The sequence below is a fragment of the Pipistrellus kuhlii genome, unplaced genomic scaffold, assembly GCF_014108245.1.
Source record: "Pipistrellus kuhlii isolate mPipKuh1 unplaced genomic scaffold, mPipKuh1.p scaffold_m20_p_1, whole genome shotgun sequence".
NCBI classification, from domain to species: domain Eukaryota; kingdom Metazoa; phylum Chordata; class Mammalia; order Chiroptera; family Vespertilionidae; genus Pipistrellus; species Pipistrellus kuhlii.
Window position 1 is genome coordinate 86,128,049 of NW_023425404.1, and position 19,686 is coordinate 86,147,734.

At 41.7% G+C, this 19,686-nt stretch overlaps 1 protein-coding gene across 2 annotated transcripts in view; it reads left to right on the forward strand.

The window, feature by feature from the left end:
- The first annotated feature begins 997 nt into the window (after nucleotides 1–997).
- CCNY (cyclin Y) overlaps nucleotides 998–19,686 on the forward strand; it is a 137,579-nt gene continuing 118,890 nt past the window's right edge. For both annotated transcript variants that reach the window (XM_036454909.2, XM_036454912.2), the window contains exon 1: nucleotides 998–1,375. In XM_036454909.2, coding sequence (XP_036310802.1) covers nucleotides 1,222–1,375 — 154 coding nt within the window. In that variant the 5' untranslated portion in view covers nucleotides 998–1,221. The remainder of the gene's footprint in view (nucleotides 1,376–19,686) is intronic.

A 19,686-nucleotide genomic window follows, 5' to 3' on the forward strand; every position in this document is an offset into this window, starting at 1 on the left:
CCGCTTATTCTAACATTAATATTGTTGGTTCAAGGAGCTTTTAAAAAAGATGGCCTAATAAACGTATAAACATTACCAAGAGGGGCAGAACAGGTTTAAAAAAAGGCTGAATATCAAGAATTAAATGAATTAGTGTTTATAAAGCCTCTGGCACGATGTATACAGATGCTGATGCCACCTAAATATTAATTCCCGTACTTTTGTTCCCCTCACTTCATCTTTCTGTGCCTGTTTCCTAATGTTAAAAATTAAGAGCGTTGCACCACGTTTCCTCGTGTTGAAAATATTTTCCCCCTAGTCCCTCCTCACGGAGTGTTTGGAAGTGAGTGGGAAGGTTATTTCTGCCAAAACAGGCGGGGGCATGAGGTGAGGGTTCGGGCAGCCCCCTGCAGGCGCTCCCCTTTACCTCCAGCGGCATCCACCGCCCGGCCGGCGCCGCAGGGCTGCACGCAGGTAGCCAGGGGCGGGTCACCACCGCACCTCCTCGTCCGCGGGCACACGGTGCGGCCGACTCCACACTGAAGCAGCCCGGGCCGCCATCAGGTCCTCCGCAAAGCTCAGAGCAGAGGAGAGAGCCACCAAGGGCAGCTTCCTCTGAAAGCTTAACAAAGAAGACGAAGAAAGGCCCCCGACCCGACCCGTTCCCCGGGCTCAGCGCAGCCTCGGTCCGGAGGAAGAACATCGGGCCGGCCGCCGGGTCACCGGGCCGAACCCGCTCGGGGCGGATCTGCTTCCAGGGCAGCGGGAAGGGGCGGCGCCGGGCGGGGCGGGGCGGCGCCGAGCATCCTCCCGCACCGAGCCGCCTCCGCGCCGAGCCGGCCGCGCCGCACCGCCGCCCCCGCCGCCCCCGCCGCCGCCCCGCGGGCTCTCTCCGCCGCTCGCGTCCGAACGTCTCGCGGAGGCCGCCGCCGGGACCGGGCGCCGAGGGGAGGCGCGGGAGGCGGCCTGCGCGGCGCCCGCCATGGCCGCGGCGGGGTGAGGCCGGCGCGGCGGCCGCAGTCGCGCAGCCGGTGCTCCTCGGCCGCGGACGGGCCCGGGCGGCGCGGAGGCCGCGGGAGCCGCCGCCGCCGCTGGTCGCCACCGCCGCCCCGCCCGCCGCCCATGGCGAGCCCCCGCCGCCGCTGCTGACCGCGCTTCCGTCCGTCCCTGTGGCGGGCGGGCCTCTGCTCCGCGTCCGGCCCCGGGAGCCCGGCGGGCGCCGCGGGCGCCGGGCCGCCGACGATGGGGAACACTACCTCGTGCTGCGTGTCGTCCAGCCCCAAGCTCCGGAGGAACGCGCACTCCCGGCTGGAGTCCTACCGGCCCGACGCCGACCTGAGCCGCGAGGACACGGGCTGCAACCTGCAGCACATCAGCGACCGGGAGAACATCGACGGTGAGCGCGGCCGCGGGCCTCGGCCCCGGAGCCCTCGGGCCGCGGGCGGGGCGGCCTGGCGCCGGGCGGGGGCGGGGGCGGCCGGCCGGGCGGGGCGGCTGGGCCGGGCCTCGGCCGAGCTGTTGGGCGACCGGGCAGAGCCCGTTGGTTTTTTAAAAGGTGAACGGAGTGGACAGGTTTTGGCCAAACTGAGGATTGACTACCCTTTTGGGATTAGTCCCCCTAGAATTGGAGACTAGGGTTGGCCTGTGTCAACTCCCAGAAAACTTACTAATGGACTCCACTTCCCGCTTGGCTGTCCCCCACCAGCATTTCCTTTAAAAACGAAAAACAAAACCAAGGGGCCCCTTTAGCCCTCCCCCCGGAGGCGGTTGAGGGATTGGAGTCTAACTCCACCTGAATGCTTACAAAAATTTCTTTATAGTATCGTTAGAATGGTTTGGAAACAGTTTTGGGTAAAGTTGTCCGTTTTTGCTTGGGGCTGAATTACAGCTCTATGAATTCCTGATTGATCTGAGTGACTTTTGCTCTGGACTAGTGTTTGTAAAGGAAGTTGAAAAACTGATCACTGACCTAGTAAAGTTTATTTATTTTACTGTTGTTTTTTATCGATATCTTCATTAATACGATTTTATCAATAAGCTACTTGGCTTAATATCTACAGACGGGCAATTTATGCATCATGCTTAGAGTTTACATAATTTTCAACTTAAAAAAATTTTAAATATATTTTTATGACAACTTGATTTTTCTTTTTATTGACTAAAATTCTCTCAGTTGATGTGGTTGAACTAATCTGAAAAAAATTCTTGTATGAATAAATTGATTCAACTCTGCCATTCATTCTTGTCAACTTTAGAATAGAGTATTTCCTCTAGTGTGGAAAGCCAAATTTAAACTCCATTAAAGGAATGTTTGGCCTTTTAAAAATTCTTCTGAGTAGTGATTTGATTTCTTTAGGACAGCAACTGTATTCAGTGAGTACCACATATAAAGAGACCATTGCAACATCTATATACTATATAAAAGCCTAAGCCACTGGCCGGTAGCTATGACATGCACTGACCTTCATGTGGCAGATGCTCAATGGACAGCAAGATTGGGGAGTGCCCTCTCGCACTCCGGGACGCCTTGGGGGATGTTGGACTGCCATTTTCAGCATGATCCCCACTGGGCAGGCCGAATCCGTGCAGTGGGCCTCTAGTATTGTTTATAATAGGTGCTCATTAAATTAGAAGTTCCATATGACATTTCCAGTATTATTTTGGACTTCCATTATCTTAACCTATTCTTTAGATTTTTTTGAACTACATGAATACTTTATGTAATTTAAGGCATCTAAAGGATGTTACGAAGTATGTTTTGATCACTGGAATAGTCACAAACACCTGAAGTGTCTAGTATATAATAAAGAGTTAATAAGTATTGTGTTTTAAAGAAATGAGTGAGTGAATGAGTTTAATAAAGAAATCCATTACCCAGTCCTATACTGTCTTGGCAGGCAAAAACATTTTTATTAATTTATTTACTACATTTTTTTATTGTCTGAAGGTTTACATATATATATTTCCCCCCAATTGACCCCTCCCCCCAGCTATTCCTATCCCCCTGAGGGCAAGCCCCCACCATCCCAGTTATGCTAATATGACAGGCAAAAACATATGTCAATAATTTCTCCTTTATGCTGTGAACTAATACTGGGTAGAGAATTTATTATTTAAAAAGTGTTTTTATTGATTTTTAGAGAGAGAGAGGGGGAGGAAGATATCTGTGTGAGAGTGTAAGGTGGATCGGCTGCCTCCTGCAAGCCTCCTACTGAAGATGGAGCCCTCAAGCCTACCTTGTGCCCTGAGGGGGGAATCAAACCAGCAATTTTTTGGTGCAAGGGATATCCCACGACCAACTGAGCCATACCAGCCAGGGTGAGGCTTTATGTTTTAAACTAGAGGCCCAGTGCATGAAATTCGTGCACTGGGGGTATATGTGTCCCTCAGCCCAACCTGCACCCTCTCTAATCTGGGACCCCTCAGGGGATGTCCGACTGCCAGTTTAGGCCCGATTTGACTGCTGGTTTAGGCATAGCCCTCTCACAATATGGGATTGCTGTCTCCCAGCCTCTCTCCTGCCTGCCTGCCTGCCTGCCTGCCTGCCTGATTGCCCCTAACTGCTTCTGCCTGCTGGCCTCATGGCCCCCTAACCACTCCCCTGCCAGCCTGATCAATGCCTAACTGCTCCCCTGCTGGTCCAATTGCCCCCAACTGGTCCCCCTGTCCCCCACCAGCCTGATCGTTCGCCCTCCCCTGCCAGCCTGATCACCCCCAACTGCTCTCCCCCTGCTAGCCTGGTCGCCCCCAACTGCCCTCCCCTGCTGGCCATCTTGTGTGAGGGCGTGATGGTCAGTTTTCATATTATATAGGAGGATAATGGATTAAAAATACAAACAGAAGGAAGTTTCACATTTCTTAGAGCCAGGCTGTATTCTGTTAGTTTCTATAGTAGGGAAACACACACACACACACACACACACACACACACACACACACACACACAGGCTGTATACTGTTAAACTTATACACACACGCACACATGCATGCATGCACAGAAATTGTAACCAGCTATTTGGCAATAAGGCTTAGGAGGATTTTGCCCCAGAAAAATTGAATAGTATTGTGTGTTCTTGCACATGAAAGAAATCTAAATTTGGTCATCACGCACTTTTGAGAAAACATTTGGAAGATCACATTCTTGTTTTGTAGGTTTTAGCATAGTTTAAGAGACTAGGTCAGGTTAAGAAGATTTCTAATTTAGGCTGTGGTTCATACGATGATGCTACTTTAAACCCAGAAATATTTAAACAGTGTTTTCTTTGTTTCCCAAGCTCATGTAATACTCTGGGATTTACCTATCCAGCAGTTCTCAGCATTATTGTCAGTTAGCTCAGAAATATAGGACTGGGCCTTTGATCATGGTTAAAGCTCTCGAGGTAAATCTAAGATGCAGCCAGGATTGAGAATTGCTGCCATTGTTCAATGGCACTTTCCATAGAAATTTATTCTGTGTTAGAGGTTGGACAAGAGAACAGATTTAACTTAAAGAGGATGTGTGTACACATATATTTACATATACAGTATATGTAGTGTGTGTGTATATATTTTCATGTATATACATTGTGTGTGTGTGTGTGTGTGTGTGTGTGTGTATATATATATATATATATATATATATATATATATATATATATATATATATATATATGTATTAGAGGCCCAATGCCCAAAAATTTGTGCAAGAGTAGATCTTTACCCTGACTACAGGCACATCTTCCCTCTGACACCCCGGACCGGGCTGGCTTCCCTCGGGCCACCCACAGGCACCCGGGACCCTGGCTGGCTTCCCTCCAGTCCTGGCTTTGTCAGGAAGAACATCTGGAATGATGTCCAGTCTAATTAGCATATTACCCTTTTATTATTATAGATATGTGTGTGCATGCAGTAATGTTAGATGATTAGTAAACATTTTAAAACTACATAAATTATTTGTTAAATTTACCAGGGTAACAGCCTATGTAATAAAAGAGTTATATGCAAATTAACAATCACTCTGCTATACCCACCAGCCACGCCCACCAGCCAATCAGAGTGAGTATGCAAATAAACCTAACCAAGATGGCTACCAGAAGGGAGGCTTGGGTTTCCCAGGCAAGGGAGGAAGCCAAGCTTTCCACACACACTATCCACTCAAGGATACAAAGTTTCAATTATAGAAGGTAAATAAATTCCAGATACCAGGGCCTCCACTTGGGTTGCCAGGGGGTGTGGCTAGCCTGCAAACCACCACAGGCCCTTTGCCCAGGCCGCCCCACCCTGATCCGGGACACCCTTCAGGGCAAACCAGCTGGCCCCAACACGTGCACCAGGCCTCTATCCTATCTAATAAAAGAGTGATATGCCGATTGACTATCACTCCAACACACACAAGATCAAGATAGCTGCCCCTATGTGGTCAAAGATCCTTCCCCCATGTGGACACAAGATGGCCACCACAAGATGGCCAGCTGGGGAGGGCAGTTGGAGGCAAACAGCCCTGCAAGGGAGGGCAGTTAGGGGTGACCAGGCTAGCTGGGGCAAACAGGCTGGCAGGGGAGCAGTTAGACATAAGTTAGGCTGGCATAGGAGTGGTTAGGGTGATCAGGTTGGCAGGCAGAAGTGGTTAGGGGCAATCAGGAAGGCAGGCAGGCGAGCAGTTGGGAACCAGCAGCCCTGGATTGGAGAGGGTGCAAGCTGGGCTGAGGGACACCCTCCTACCCCCCCAGGAACGAATTTCGTGCACTGGGCCTCTAGTTAGTTAATAAAATTATGTAGGTTACATCTCAATTCTTGATTCTAGTACAGTATATAACAAGTACAGCATATAATAAAAGCTGAGGTGCTCAAGTACCATCATTCTTTTTTATAAAATATATTTTTATTGATTTCAGAGAAGAAGGGAGAGGGAGAGAGAGATAGAAACATCAATGATCAGAGAGAATCATTGATTAGCTGTATCCTGCAAACACAGCCCGCCCCTCCCGCTGCCCCCCCCCCCCCCCCCCCCCCCCCCCGGGATCGAGCCCAAAACTCGGGGCATGTGCCCGGACTGGGAATTGAACCATGACCTTCTGGTTCATAGATAATTGCTCAACCACTGAGCCATGCCAACTGGGTGCCATCATTTTTATGATCCAGACAACTAGAATGGAAAGGTTTAGAGAAGTTCATGAGGCTTCTGTAACAGGTTAGTTTCTTTTAAAACACAGATAAATGAACTAATGTATCCATGTTTTCCCTGTTCAAACACACATGGGTAATATTTGTTCCTTAGGATTTCAGTGATTGAGTTAAGGCAGTTAGGCTTCTGTCAGAAAGAAGCTTACCATGTCTTTAACTCAGTGTATATTAGTGTTAGATTATTAGTATTCATGTTTTTGAAATTTATATTAGACTCATCAGTTCCTTAGGTATTATTTCTTATAATGATAGTAATAATTACAACCTTTATGTATTGTTTAGTCTGTGCGAGATACTGCTTGACATCTGTTTGTTTAGTACTCAGAATAACCCTATGGGTAATATTATCCTTACTTTAAGACAAAGAAATGAGGCAGAGAAGGGAGAAATGATGTGTCCAAGGTCATACAGCCAACAAATGACCAGTGGAAACTTTCCATTGTTTACTTGACTAGTCATCAAACATTAACTAGTTTGAGGTTGCCTTCTGGAGCAGGCTGTCTTATCATTGCCATCCTTTCTGAGAAGGAACTTCATCTATCTGCAGTAGATTGTTGGCCTTCCCTGAGTAGATTATTTCTGTGGGAGGAGAAAGAGAAGAGTGGACTAAATAGAGTTTAAAATTTGATGAGACCAAATAAATCAGGATACTTACAACGTGTATCATAGTATTATATCGGGCCTCAGAATGATTGATGGCAACTTCATCGTTTGTAGATCAGCTGTAATCCTTGGCAACCAGTATCGCTCTCATCCCAAATCCAGTCTGCTAGGAAAGCATGACTCTCTACCTTCAAAATATATCCAGAATCTGACACTTCTTAAAACCTTTCCTGCTGCTCTTCTGATTTAGTAGCCTAACAGCAGCTGTGGTGAGGTCCTTTTTAAAACTTAACACATCACTCTGCTCAAAAACTGCAGTGACTCCTTATTTCATATGAAGTAAAAGCTTTACAGTGTACTTTTACAATGGAGGCCTTACACTGGGCTCCAAGGCCCTTTGTAATCTGCCTGCCTTCCTCAATCACTCACTAGCTTATTGCAGCCACACTGGCCTCCGTTAGTGCTGTTCATGGAACATAGCAGACATACTCTTGCTCCAGGGCTTTTGCTCTGTCCCTCTGCCTGGAATGCTCTTCTCTGTGTATTCTCTTGGCTAACATCCTCACTGTTTCCAATTTGGGTTTAAGTCTCACCTTTTCAGTGAGGGCTTCCTTATCATCCCATTTAATGTCCCTCATGCCACCCTATCAGCAATCCTAGTGTACAGTCTTTGTCCTCTTTATTACATGTCATCTCTAAGACACTGTATCAGTATATTCACATATAATAGTTACTGTTTCTACTCATGGAAATTCCATGAGAACATTTTCTTGTCTTGTTCATGGATATATAACCCATGTGCCTAGCATAGTTGCCTGAAATCTTGAAGACACTAATAATTTGTTGAATGAATGAGTGAAGCCAGCCTATTAAGAACATCAGAGTCAGAGCATCATCATATATATTTATTGGGTGAGAGGAAGCAGGCGGAAGTAGAGAATGGATAAGACTTGTAAAAATGCCAGTGGAGTGGATGTGAATTTTTTTTGTTTTGTTTTGTTGGTATTTTATCCTGAGAGCTAGCAGGTAGGATGAAGTCCTGAAAATGAAACAGGATAGATTTTAAAGCATAATTAAAAGAAAAACCAACCCAAACTGAAAGAAAGTTGTAGTTAAAGGAACTCTGTGTTACAATGTGCTATTTAGTCTTTTTTTCCTTATCTCTTCAGATGAGTGGCTTAGCTGTGCCTAACATTCTTAAGGATCAAAATGAGGCTAAAATGCTTAATAAACCAAAAAGTACTAGATGAATATATGCAATTATGAGCATAGTCACTCATGTTGATTTTCTTACATGGAATTGAAATTACATTGTAAATGGTGTTTGAACTTCCCATATCCAGAGAAGCTTGAAGCCGCAAGGGCTAATCCTAGGTATAACCAGAAAAAGTACATTTTAAAAGGGTGAAGAGGCAAATAACAATTTAAAATCATAGTACCTGTTGTAGTGTTAACTTTAACTTCTGTTCTTGTTTTTTTTGGGTATCTGCAAACTACTTAACTGTATCTCTTCAATGTTCTTTTTCTTGAATGTCAGTCCCACATTAATGTTTCCAGCCTGATGGACAAAACCATACTTGTGGTCTTTAATTTCAGACTTAGATTTATTAGGCATACTGACTTCAAAGATTTGTGGAGACACTGACTCTGCATGTACTGACTGCATGTTAGCAGTGTAGAAAGGGACAATGTCCAGGTGTGCTGAGAAGCATGATGAAGCATGATGAAGGCTCCGTGACCTCCACGCTAATTTTGTTTTACTCTCATAATTTAGAATTATACCCTCACTTTACAGATAAGGAAACTAAATCTTGGAGAGGTACAGTCACTTGCCCAGGTTATACAGGTCATGGACAGGGGTAGTAAAATTTTCTTCATGTTAACATTGGGCTAAGAACTCTGCTAATTACTAAGCAGTTTTATCTATTTAAATTTTTACATTGTTCTACCCATTTTACAGGAGAGGAAACTGAACCTTAACTTAAGGGTTAAAAAACGGGCTTGAGTTTCCATAGCTAACTGGTGACAAAGTTGGGGTTTAATCTACCATCACTTACTAGAGTTCCATACCTCAATAGCCCTGTGACAACTAATTAGGGAGGGATCTGTGTTTAGATTTTGACATCCTGGTGCCTGCCCATGGCTGCCTTGTTTTGGATCCAGTCGTTGCCTGTATGTTTTTGGTTAGCAATACTTAGTGATTAAGATTTTTACTTTTCTCCCTGCTGCTTGAGAGGAGTGAAATTTAAATAATTTTGTGGAATGGTAGATTTTCTCAACCGAGCAAACTGGTTTTGATTATTTTGATATTTTAGATTCAATTATTGATAGATATATATTTATTACCATTACCATAGGAGATGAATTGCTTTCACATTTCTGGCTAGATGAAACTAATGCAAAGGTCAAATCCATTCCTATTCAGAAAAGGACAGAACCAAAAGGAAAAAAACATAATAAGAGGCAAGACTTGAGTCGCTTTAAAAGTGTTTTAATCACACAGGGCCAGAGATTTTTGCTCCATGTGTGTCATGTTGGGCTTACTTTAAGTAAGCAGTGTTTGGTATCTTTCACAAGAGAGCTATTGACAATATCATACTTGTCATACTTTAAAGCCCAAAACATGATTCAACGTTTAGGCAACTATGGTAAGTCTATGGCACTAACAGTATCAGTTCCTCTCACACTTTTCAGTATCTTTTTCAGCTTATTGCTGGAAGGAGGCAGAAAATTCACTTTCCCTGTAGCATTTTGCATCGTCTTGAATTGTTGAGTAGTTTGTTGGTGGGACTCTTGGTCAGGAGACTATTTCCTCTCTGCTCTATTCTGAATGAGGGAGGAGTTCAAGGGAAGTGAATTCTGTGAGAGCTCTTCCCAGGGCGTTTATAAAAATGTGCCTTCAGCTCTGTGGTTCCATCTTTATTGTCAGATCTCTGTCCTTTATTGTCAGAGCCTCACTTTACTATTTACTATCTAAAAATATTGCCTTGCCTTATGCCCTGAGGTACCTAAAATGAGGATCAAAAGGACACTAGCCCTGGCTGATGTGGCTCAGTTTCCTATGCACCAAAGGATCGCGGGTTCAATTCCCAATCAGGGCATGTATTCAGGTTGTATGTTCCATGCCCGGTTGGGATGCATGCAGGAGGCAGTGATCGATGAATCTCTCTTATATCGATGTTTTTCTCTCTCTACCCCTCTGCCTTTCTCTCTAGAATAAATGAAAAAACTTATCTTTGAGTGAGGGAGAGAGAGAGAGAGACTAAACCACTTAATAGGCCAAAAAGTAACAGATGAACGAATGTCGATATGAACAAGGCACTCATGTGGATTTTCCTGGATTAAACATGAAGTGTGTTCCAAGATCTACACCAAACTTCAGTGGCCCATAGAAGCCAGCACCTGAAGGGCTGCCTGATTGCCCCTAACGCTTCTCTGGTATGCAAGGTAAACCAGAGGATAACTGGAATTCTAGAGTTGGGTAGGGTAAAGTTCTATAGAGCTCTTTGGCTTTGAATGGGAAGCTTGCTGGCTGTAGAATTTGGAATAGAAATACTGCTCTTTCTAGCAAACTGCTCCTCTACAATCATTTTTCATTTTTCACTTATAGTTGACATACATTATTAGTTTCAGGTGTATATTCCCAGTGATTAAACAATATATAACTTTCTAAGAGATCATCCTGATAAATCTCATACCCATCTGACACTATTCATACAGTTAGTAGAATATTATTGACTGAATTCCCTATGCTGTACTTTACATTCTCATGACTATTCTGTAACAATTTGTACTTCTTGATTCCTTCACCATTTATCCAACTCCCCTCCAATCTGGCAATCATTAAAATGTTCTCTATCTATGAATCTGTTTCTGTTTTGCTTGTTCATTTATTTTGATTTTTTAAAAAAATGTATATATATATATATTTAAATATATTTTGATTTTTCACAGAGAGTTAGAAAGAGGGATAGAGAGCTAGAAACATCAATGAGAGAGACATCGATCAGCTGTCTCCTGCACACCTGCTACTGGGGATGTGCCCGCAACCAAGGTACATGCTCTTGACCAGAATTGAACCTGGGGCCTTTCAGTCCGCAGGCCGACACTCCATCCACCGAGCCAAACCGGTTTTGGCTGTTTTGATTTTTTAGATACAATTATTGATAGCTATATATTTATTACCATTTTATTGTTCACATTTCTTATATTTTTCTTTCTTTCTTAAAGAAGACTCTTTAACATTTTATGTATTAGTAATACATAAAATTGGTGGTGATGAACTCCTTTAGTGGTGATGAACTCCTTTAGCTTTTTCTTGTCTGCATAATTCTTTATCTGACCTTTGATTTTAAATGATAGCTTTGCTAGGTAATCTTGGTTATAGGTTCTTTCCATCGTTTAAATATTTCTTGTGCCAGTGCCTTTGCAAAGTTTCTATTGAGAAATCTTATGGCAACTTCCTAATAGCCAACTTAACTGCTTTTTTCTTGCTGCTTTTATGTCTTTAACCTTAGCCATTGTAATTATGTTTGGTGTGGACCTCTTTGGGTTCATCTTGTTTGGAACATTGTACACTTCCTGAAAGTGTGTGTTTAATTCCTTCATCAAATTTTCTGTCATTTTTTCAAGTAGTTTTTTTTTTACATGCAATAATCATTAATATTTTAAGAAAAATGATTTTAAATATGTTATGTGAAATAAACAGTAATATTTCAAGAAAATTTTTAAAAATATATGTAATAAATAATATTTCAAGAAAAAAAGATTTTAAATGTAATAATATTACCAAAACTGTACTAATCTATATATATAAAAGTCTAAGCAACTGTTTTGATGAACGACTGAAACAACCGGAACAACTGATTGGCCAGTTGACCATCACTATGATGCACACTGAACACTATGGGGCAGATGCTCAGTGCAGAAGCTGCCTCCTGGTGGTAATTGCACTCCCACAGCCAACCTCCTGTAGCTGGCCAACCTCCTGGCCAGCCTCCCCACCCCCGATAGAGGGGGGGCGGGCTGGCTGGCCAGCCTCCTGTGGTCCCTCCCCTTGGCAGCCAGCCCTCCAATAGGAGCCAATGGGGATGGGGGCTGGCTGACCAACCTCTCTTTGCCTGGCCGTCCCCCCATTAGGCCTTGATAATCAAACAGGCCAAGTAACCCATCCATACATGAATTTGTGCACTGGGCCTGTAATGGAGTATACTATCACAAAAGTTGTAGAAAATATTAAAATTCTGCAAATAACAGAATTCTATTCTAAAATTTTTTTTCCTCTGGCTCTATTTTTTCTCTTTAAATATGTGGGTGGTTTATTCATTTTTATTGTCTAAAGTTTTACATATGTCTCCGTTTTCCCCAATTGACCTCCCAAATCCCAGCCATTCCCATCCATATATATATATTAATATAGTCTGTTCTTGTGCCAGTACCAGGCAGTTTTGAGAATGGTGACTTTGTAATATAGCTTGATATGTGGTATTGTGATCCCTCCAACTCCGTTCTTTCTCAGGATTGCTTTGGCTATTCAAAGTCTTTTTTTTTTTTAAATTTTTTTATTCTATATGCATTTTTAGAGTATTTGTTCTCAGTCTGTGAAATATTCCATTGGTATCTTAATGGGGATTGCATTGACTCTGTAGATTGCTTTGGGTAGTATGGATATTTTAATGATGTTGATTCTATTAACCCATGAACAAAATATATCCTTCCATTTGTTTATCTCTTTATCTCTTTTTTCAACTATAGTTTTCCAAGTACAGGTCTTTTACCTCCTTAGTTAAGTTTATTTCTAGGTCTCTTAATGTTTTTGGTGCAATAGTAAATTGATGTTTTTTTTGTTTTGTTTTTGTTTTTGTTTCTTATTCTGTGAGTTCATTATCTATACTAATAATAGCCTAGGTGGTGTCACACCCTCAGATTGTCACAAGATGGCTGTCACAAGATGGCCACATGCACAGCAGAGGTGGGGCCCAGCGGCCACTCCACAGGGCGAGGCCTGGGGTCTGTGGCTCCGTGTGGTGAGGAGGCTGGTCCCGGCGAAGGAGGCAGGTGATGGCAGGGTAAGGCAGTTGTGGGCCATCAGGCCGGCAGGAGAGCATAGGGGTGTTCAGCCTGGAAGGCAGAAGTTAGGGGGTGTTCAGCCTGGCAGGCAGAAGTGGTTAAGGGCATTCAGGCAGGCAGGCAGGCGAGTGGTTGGGAACCAGCACTCCCGGATTTTGAGTGGGATATTTGACTACGGGTTCGGGCCTAAACCAGCAGTCGGACATCGAGGGGTCCTAGATTGGAGATGATGCAGGCTGGGCTGAGGTACACACCCTCCCACGCACAAATTTTGTGCACCAGATCTTTAGTTGGTGTATAAAAAGCCACAGATTTCTGGGTGTTAATTTTATATCCTGATAATTGCCAAATTCCTTTATTAAGTCTAGTTTTTTTATGGAGTCTTTGGGGTTTTCTATGTACAATATCATATCATCTATGAGTAATAACAGTTTTACATCCTCTTTTCTAATTTGGGTGCCTTTTATTTCTTCTTCCTGTTAGATCACTATGGCTAGAACTTTCAATACTGTGTTGAACAGGAGTGGTGAAAGTGGGCTTCCCTGTATTGTTCCTGTTCTTAGGGGAAATGGTTTTAGTTATTTTCCCATTGAGTATGATGTTGGCTGTAGGATTGTCATATATGGCCATTATCATGTTGAAATAAGTTCCCTTTATTTCCATTTTGCTGAGAGTTTTTATAAAAAATGGATTTTGTCGAATCCTTTTTCTGAGCCTATTGATATGTTCATGTGAATTTTGTCTTTCAATTTGTTTATGTAATGTATCATGTTTATTGATTTACGAATATTGTACCAGACTTGCATCCCTGGAATAATAATCCCAATTGATCATGGTGTATGATCTTTTTAATATATTGCTGGATGTGATTTGCTAATGTTTTGTTGAGAATTTTCACATCTATGTTCATCAGAGATATTGGTCTGTAATTCTCTTTCCTTGTAGTGTCTTTATTTGGTTTTGGATTTAGTATAATGCCTCATAAAAAGAGTTTAGAAGTGTTCCTTCCTCTTGGATTTTCTGAAATAGTTTGAGGAGTTTAAGTATTAGTTCTTTGACTGTTTGGTAAAACTCCCCTATGAAGCCATCTGAACCTGGGCTTTTTTTGGTGGGAATTTTTTGATTACTGCTTCTATTTCATCAGTCGTTACTGGCCTATTCAGGTTTTTTGATTCTTCCTGATTCAATTTTGGGACACTATTTTTCTAGAATTTGTCTATTTCATCCACATTGTCCAGCTTGTTGGCATATAGTTGTTCATAGTATTTTCTTAAAATCCTTTGTATTTATGTGGTGTTAGTGATTACTTCTCCACTTTTGTTTCTGATTTTATTTATTTGGGTCCTTTCTCTTTGTTTCTTGATGAGCCTTGCTAATGATTTATCAATTTTGTGTATCCTTTCAAAGAATCAGCTCTTGATTTTCTTTTTCTTTTTTTTAGTCTATGTTATTTTTGCTCTAACCTTTATTATTTCCTTCCATCTACTTTGTGCTTTTCTAGTTCTCTTTCTAGTTTTTTTTTTTTAAGGGTTAAATAGGTTATTGCTGATTTTTTTGGGGGGGCAAAGAGGGAGCATGGCTGTAGTGTGAATTTCCCTCCCAGGACTGCTTTTGCTTTATCCCAGAGATTTGGGGTTGTATGTTTATTTTCATTTGTTTCCAGGAATTCTTTCTTGATCTCGTTGGCAACCCATTCATTGTTTAATAACATGTTATTTAGCCTCTCTGTGTTTGAATTTTTTTTGGTGTTTTTACTCTAGTTGATTTTTAATTTTGTTGCACTGTGATATGAGGGGAAGCTTGATATGATTTCAGTCTTCTTGAACTTGTAGAGAAAGTGTGTCAGACTTGTAGCCCATGGGCCACATGCTATCCACAATGAATATTTTTGCGGCCCAGCCAATATAATGGCATGTAAGAAACATTTTAATAAATATTTGGTAATTTTTACAATAACTTGTTATGTGATGTATACATGTAAAAGGGTAATATGCTACGTCCCGACTGGTTGCTATGATGTGCACTGACCATTAGGGGACAGATGCTTGATGCAGGAGCTGCCGAGTTGCAGTGACTTGGCAGTGGCGGTTCTCGGCTGATGTACCCCGAAACCAGAGAGGAGACATCCCAATTCCTCATGGGGCTGTGAGGCCACCTTTTGCCACCATAGGTTATGTTGTTGCTGGGGCACTATCGGCCCTGAATCTGGTTTATGGCACACTTGAGTTTGTGTTCCACACCCTAAATAGCAGCTTTGAAGAATGCCCTCTTGGACTCTTGAGTTCTCATGGCGATTTCAGAGAGCCGGTTGTGGCCTGTTCCCTACAGGCCAGGCTTAGGGACCCCACTCCACAGTCACCAGGGAAAGACTGCGGGAGGTTGGCTCCAGGGTGTGTCTGGCCCATCTCATCCAATCTTGCCCTGCTCACCACCCTCTAATTAATTTTCTTTAAATATGCATGAATATGTGCTCTGGGTCACTACCCGTGTTTCCCCGAAAATAAGACATCCTCCGAAAATAAGACCTAGCACATGGAAAGATGACATCCCCTGAAAATAAGACCTAGCGCAACTTTGGGAGAAAAAAAATATAAGACACTGTCTTATTTTCGGGGAAACAGGGTAGTTATTAATAATGAACTACAACATTCACTAATGACTGATTACTATAATCATGTTGCATTCATTTTCCTTTCGCACCTTACGTGTGCAGGCACACCATTTCTCTCCACTAATACTAGCAGTGAATATTTTAGGAGCCGATCGCCACGTCATTAGTCTTGGACTGACTTGTTTGGTATGCGCAACAGGAAATATTTCGCTTTCAGAGAACAAGAAAAATAGTTTTATTTGCGTTATGCTTATTAATTTGTGCAGTTATTCAGTGTCTGGTAAGTTAATGTTCAAGAAAAAATATTAATTTTTATTAAAATGTTCTTTATGTTGATTTGTCTAGTATTTCAGCCCTTTGTATTCAGCATGTCTATGAAAACTGAAGCTTTTGTTTTTTTTGCAGCCCACATAAACTTAAACCTTGCTTATTTGGCCTATGTTAGCCTTTGAGTTTGACATGCTTGTTGTAGATACTTGTTTTATGTCCTACATGTTGTTTGTCTTTGTGTATGATGCACTTGAGAAAAATGTATATTCTGCTGCATTGGGGTGAAATGTACTATAAATGTCTATTCAATCCATTTGATCCAGTATGTCCTTTAGAGTCTGTTTCTTTGTTAAGTTTTTGTTTGGAAGATCTAGCCAGTGAAGTCAGGGGTGTTAAAGTCCCCCACTATGACTGTATTGTTGTCGACCTCTCCATTAAAGTCCATTAGAAGTCTTTAAAATATATTTAGGTGCTCCTATATTGGGTACATATTTACTAGGGTTATATTCTCTTATTGGATCAATCTCTTTAGTATTATGTAGTAGCCTTTGTTTTCCCTTGTGATGGCCTTCCTTTTTAAGTCTGTTTTGTCTGATATGAGATTGCCACTCCAGCTTTTTTTTTTTTCCATTTGCATGGAAAAAAAAATTTTCGTCCCTTCAGTCATCCTATGTGTGTCTTGTTTTGAGGTGGGTGTCTTGTAGACAGCATATAGTTGGTCATGTTTTGTCTCCATTCAGCTACCCCACATTTTTTTATTGGAGTATTTAGTCTATTTACATTTAGAGTTTTATCAATAGCTACTTGTTTATTGCCATCTTCTGTATGACTAGGTTTCTCTCTGTTTCTTATCCTCATTAATACAGCAATCTCTTTAGCTTTTCTTATAATGCTGGCTTGATGGTGATGTACTCCTTTTGCCTTTTTTGTTTTGTTTTGTTTGGGAGGCTCTTTATTTGACCATTTATTTTGAATGATAGCCTTGCTGGATATACTAATCTTGGTCTGAGATTCTTGCTTTCCATTACTTTTGAGTACTTCATGCTATTCTCCCTTTTGGCCTATAGAATTTCTGATAAGAAATAAGGTGTCAGCCTTATGGGAACTCCTTTGTAGGTAATAGTTTTCTTTTGTTGCCTTTAAAATTCTTTGTCTTTAATTTTTGGCATTTTAATTATGATGTGTCTGGGTGTGGGCATGTTTGGGTTCTTCTTGTTTGGGGTTCTCTGTGCCTCCTGAACTTGTACTTTTTCCTTTACCGGGTTAGGGAAATGTTCTGCTATTTCTTCAAACACCTTCATTTTTTTTTAATATAATATATTTTTTATTGATTTTTTTTACAGAGAGGAAGAGAGAGGGATGGAAAGTTAGAAACATTGATGGGAGAGAAGCATTAATCAACTGCCTCTTGCACACCTTCTATTGGGGATGTGCCCACAACCAAGGTATATGCTCTTGACTGGAATCAAACCTGGGACATTTCAGTCTGCAGGCCGGTGCTCTATCCATTGAGCCAGAGCAGTTAGGGCTTCAGACACCTTCTTTATTCCCTTCTCCCTTTTTGTCTCTCCTGGCACACCTCCTATTGTGATATTATTACATTTCACATTGTCCGACAGCTCTCTTAAGCTACCCTCTTGTTTTTTAATTGTTTTTCTTTTTGGTTCTCTGATCGAGTGATATTTTCAACTCTGTCTTCTAATGCACTGATTCCATCCTCAGCTTCTAATCTGCTGTGTATTCTTTCCAATGTGTTCTTTATTTGTGTTAGTTATTCTTTATCTTAGACTGTTTTTTTTTCATAGTTACATTGCTGTTGAGCATTGTTACATAAATTTTTTTTTCCTTTTTCAATTAATATTTTATTTACTTTTTGTTGTCTAAAGTTTTACGTTTCCTTTTTTCCAAATTTACTCCCCAGCCATTCCCACCCTGAACAAGGCCCCACCGCTCCAGTGTCTGTGTCTATTGGTTATGCTAATAGCATGCATACAAGTAGCTTGGTTGCTCTCCTACCTCCCACTCCCTTACCATTTGTGTCTAGATCTATTCTTGTTCACAAACAGATAAATTTCTTATCTCTGTTTCATTTATGTTTTCTGGAAAATTTTCTATTTTTTTCATTTGGGGGTTGTTGCTTTGTCTCTTCTTTTTTGGCTGTCATTCTTTGGGTTTGTGATTATGTATTAAGTAAAATAGGTCATCAACATCTCAGTGTATGGGACAGTGTTAAAGGCTGCTTCTTACTAATTAGATCAGGCATAGGCTCAAAGCCTCCAGAAATCACCTCTGTCTATATACTGATAGGATTCCATCTTGAGTTGCCTCCCCAGGCAGTGGTCCTCAGGTGTGGTGAGAGGTTTTTATTTTATTTTTATTTTATTTTATTTTATTTTATTTTATTTTATTTTATTTATTTATTTATTTATTTATTTTCAGTAGAGTTGGGCAGTTTCTTCTGCCTGGAAACTAATTGTTATTTTTAATCTCTTAAGTTGTCTCAGGGCCAGGTGTTTTCCAATAGGATGTGTAGACTGTCTAACCCCGAGGCAAGGCAGATGTCTTTATGGGAAAGATATCCTCTGCTGTGTCAGGGAATGACTTAGCCCAGGAAACTTGGGGTGTCTACCTTCTGAGTTTTGTTCCCCGAGTTCCCAGTCCTGGCTTCTGCTCCAGTTCACTTCATCCTCCATCTGTCAGAACAATATTGGGTGGCTTCACAGGGAATTTTGTGCATTGGCCCTTTAAGGAGGTACCTGAGTTTTTAGCTGTTACTGTCCTGCAGATAGCACCCCTGCTGCTTTTCACAAATGTTATTTGGGTACCCTCCTCAGTTTGGTGCTCTCTGCTGGGGAGCCCAACTTGGGGATGAGATCCTATAGTTGTCAGTGGCAACCCCCCAAAACTGAGATATCTCTCTGGGATTTCACTTGTTGTTTGTGGGCACCCAGCTGGTGCCCTTCGCCTCTCCTACCAGTCTCTATTCCGTCTCCACTTTCGGTCCTCAAGTACCAGGGTTTCTCCTGAGAGTTTTCTGTTGATTGTTCAGGAAGTTTTTCTGTATTTTTTTCAAAATAGGTTTTCAATTTTTGATCTTCTTGTTCTGGTACCCCTATAATGGCTCTGAGAACAGAGATCATCTTAGATTGGTCATCTCTCAGCTAGTTCACTCTGGCCATCTCTTGCCTTGCCAAGAAGGTTGCTTTTAAATACTGAAATAGAAAACCTTGAAATCTTTTTTTTCCTCCTTGGCAGAATATTGTTACTGGTTTTGCTTATGTAAAGAAATGTTTGTTTTTTATTTTTTTCTGGTATAAAAGTTGCACTTGATAGGGTAATTAAAGAGGGAGATCTACTTGTACTCACCATGACCTCCATGTTCAAATAATACTACGGGCTACTAACATTTCATTCCACGTGGACTTTTCTACCACCTCTACTGCACAGAAAGCTCATTCAAAGTTAAGCCTTAGGAACACTGGAATGTCTTTATTTATAAGATTATTTTCTAGTTTGGATGGTAAGCCAAGTTACACACTTTCAATAATTTTTAATAAATAAACAAACTGAATCCTTCCAAAAAAAAATAAATAAATAAAAAATAAAGAGGGAGATCTAAAACGTTTGGGCAGTGGTAATGTTGGGTAGAAAAAATTATCCTGTACTCTTCAACCTTTTTGTTTTTGGACTAATAATTAAGTTAACACGAGACAAGATTAATTAGACAAACATTAAGTTTAATAACATGTATACCTCTTGTATACATGGGAGAAACCAACAAACACTTAATAATTTACCAACCCAGGTACATGCCCTTGACAGGGAGTGAAATCCGAGACCCTTCAGTAGGTGGGCTGGGCCATCTCTTTTCATCCTCATATCGACGACCCTACATTTGATATGGGAAGGATGTGACTTGCCCAGGGTGGCTGAGTCATTTTCAACGCAGAGAACCAGAAACCAACATTCTCTATTTATTCTGAATTCTTATT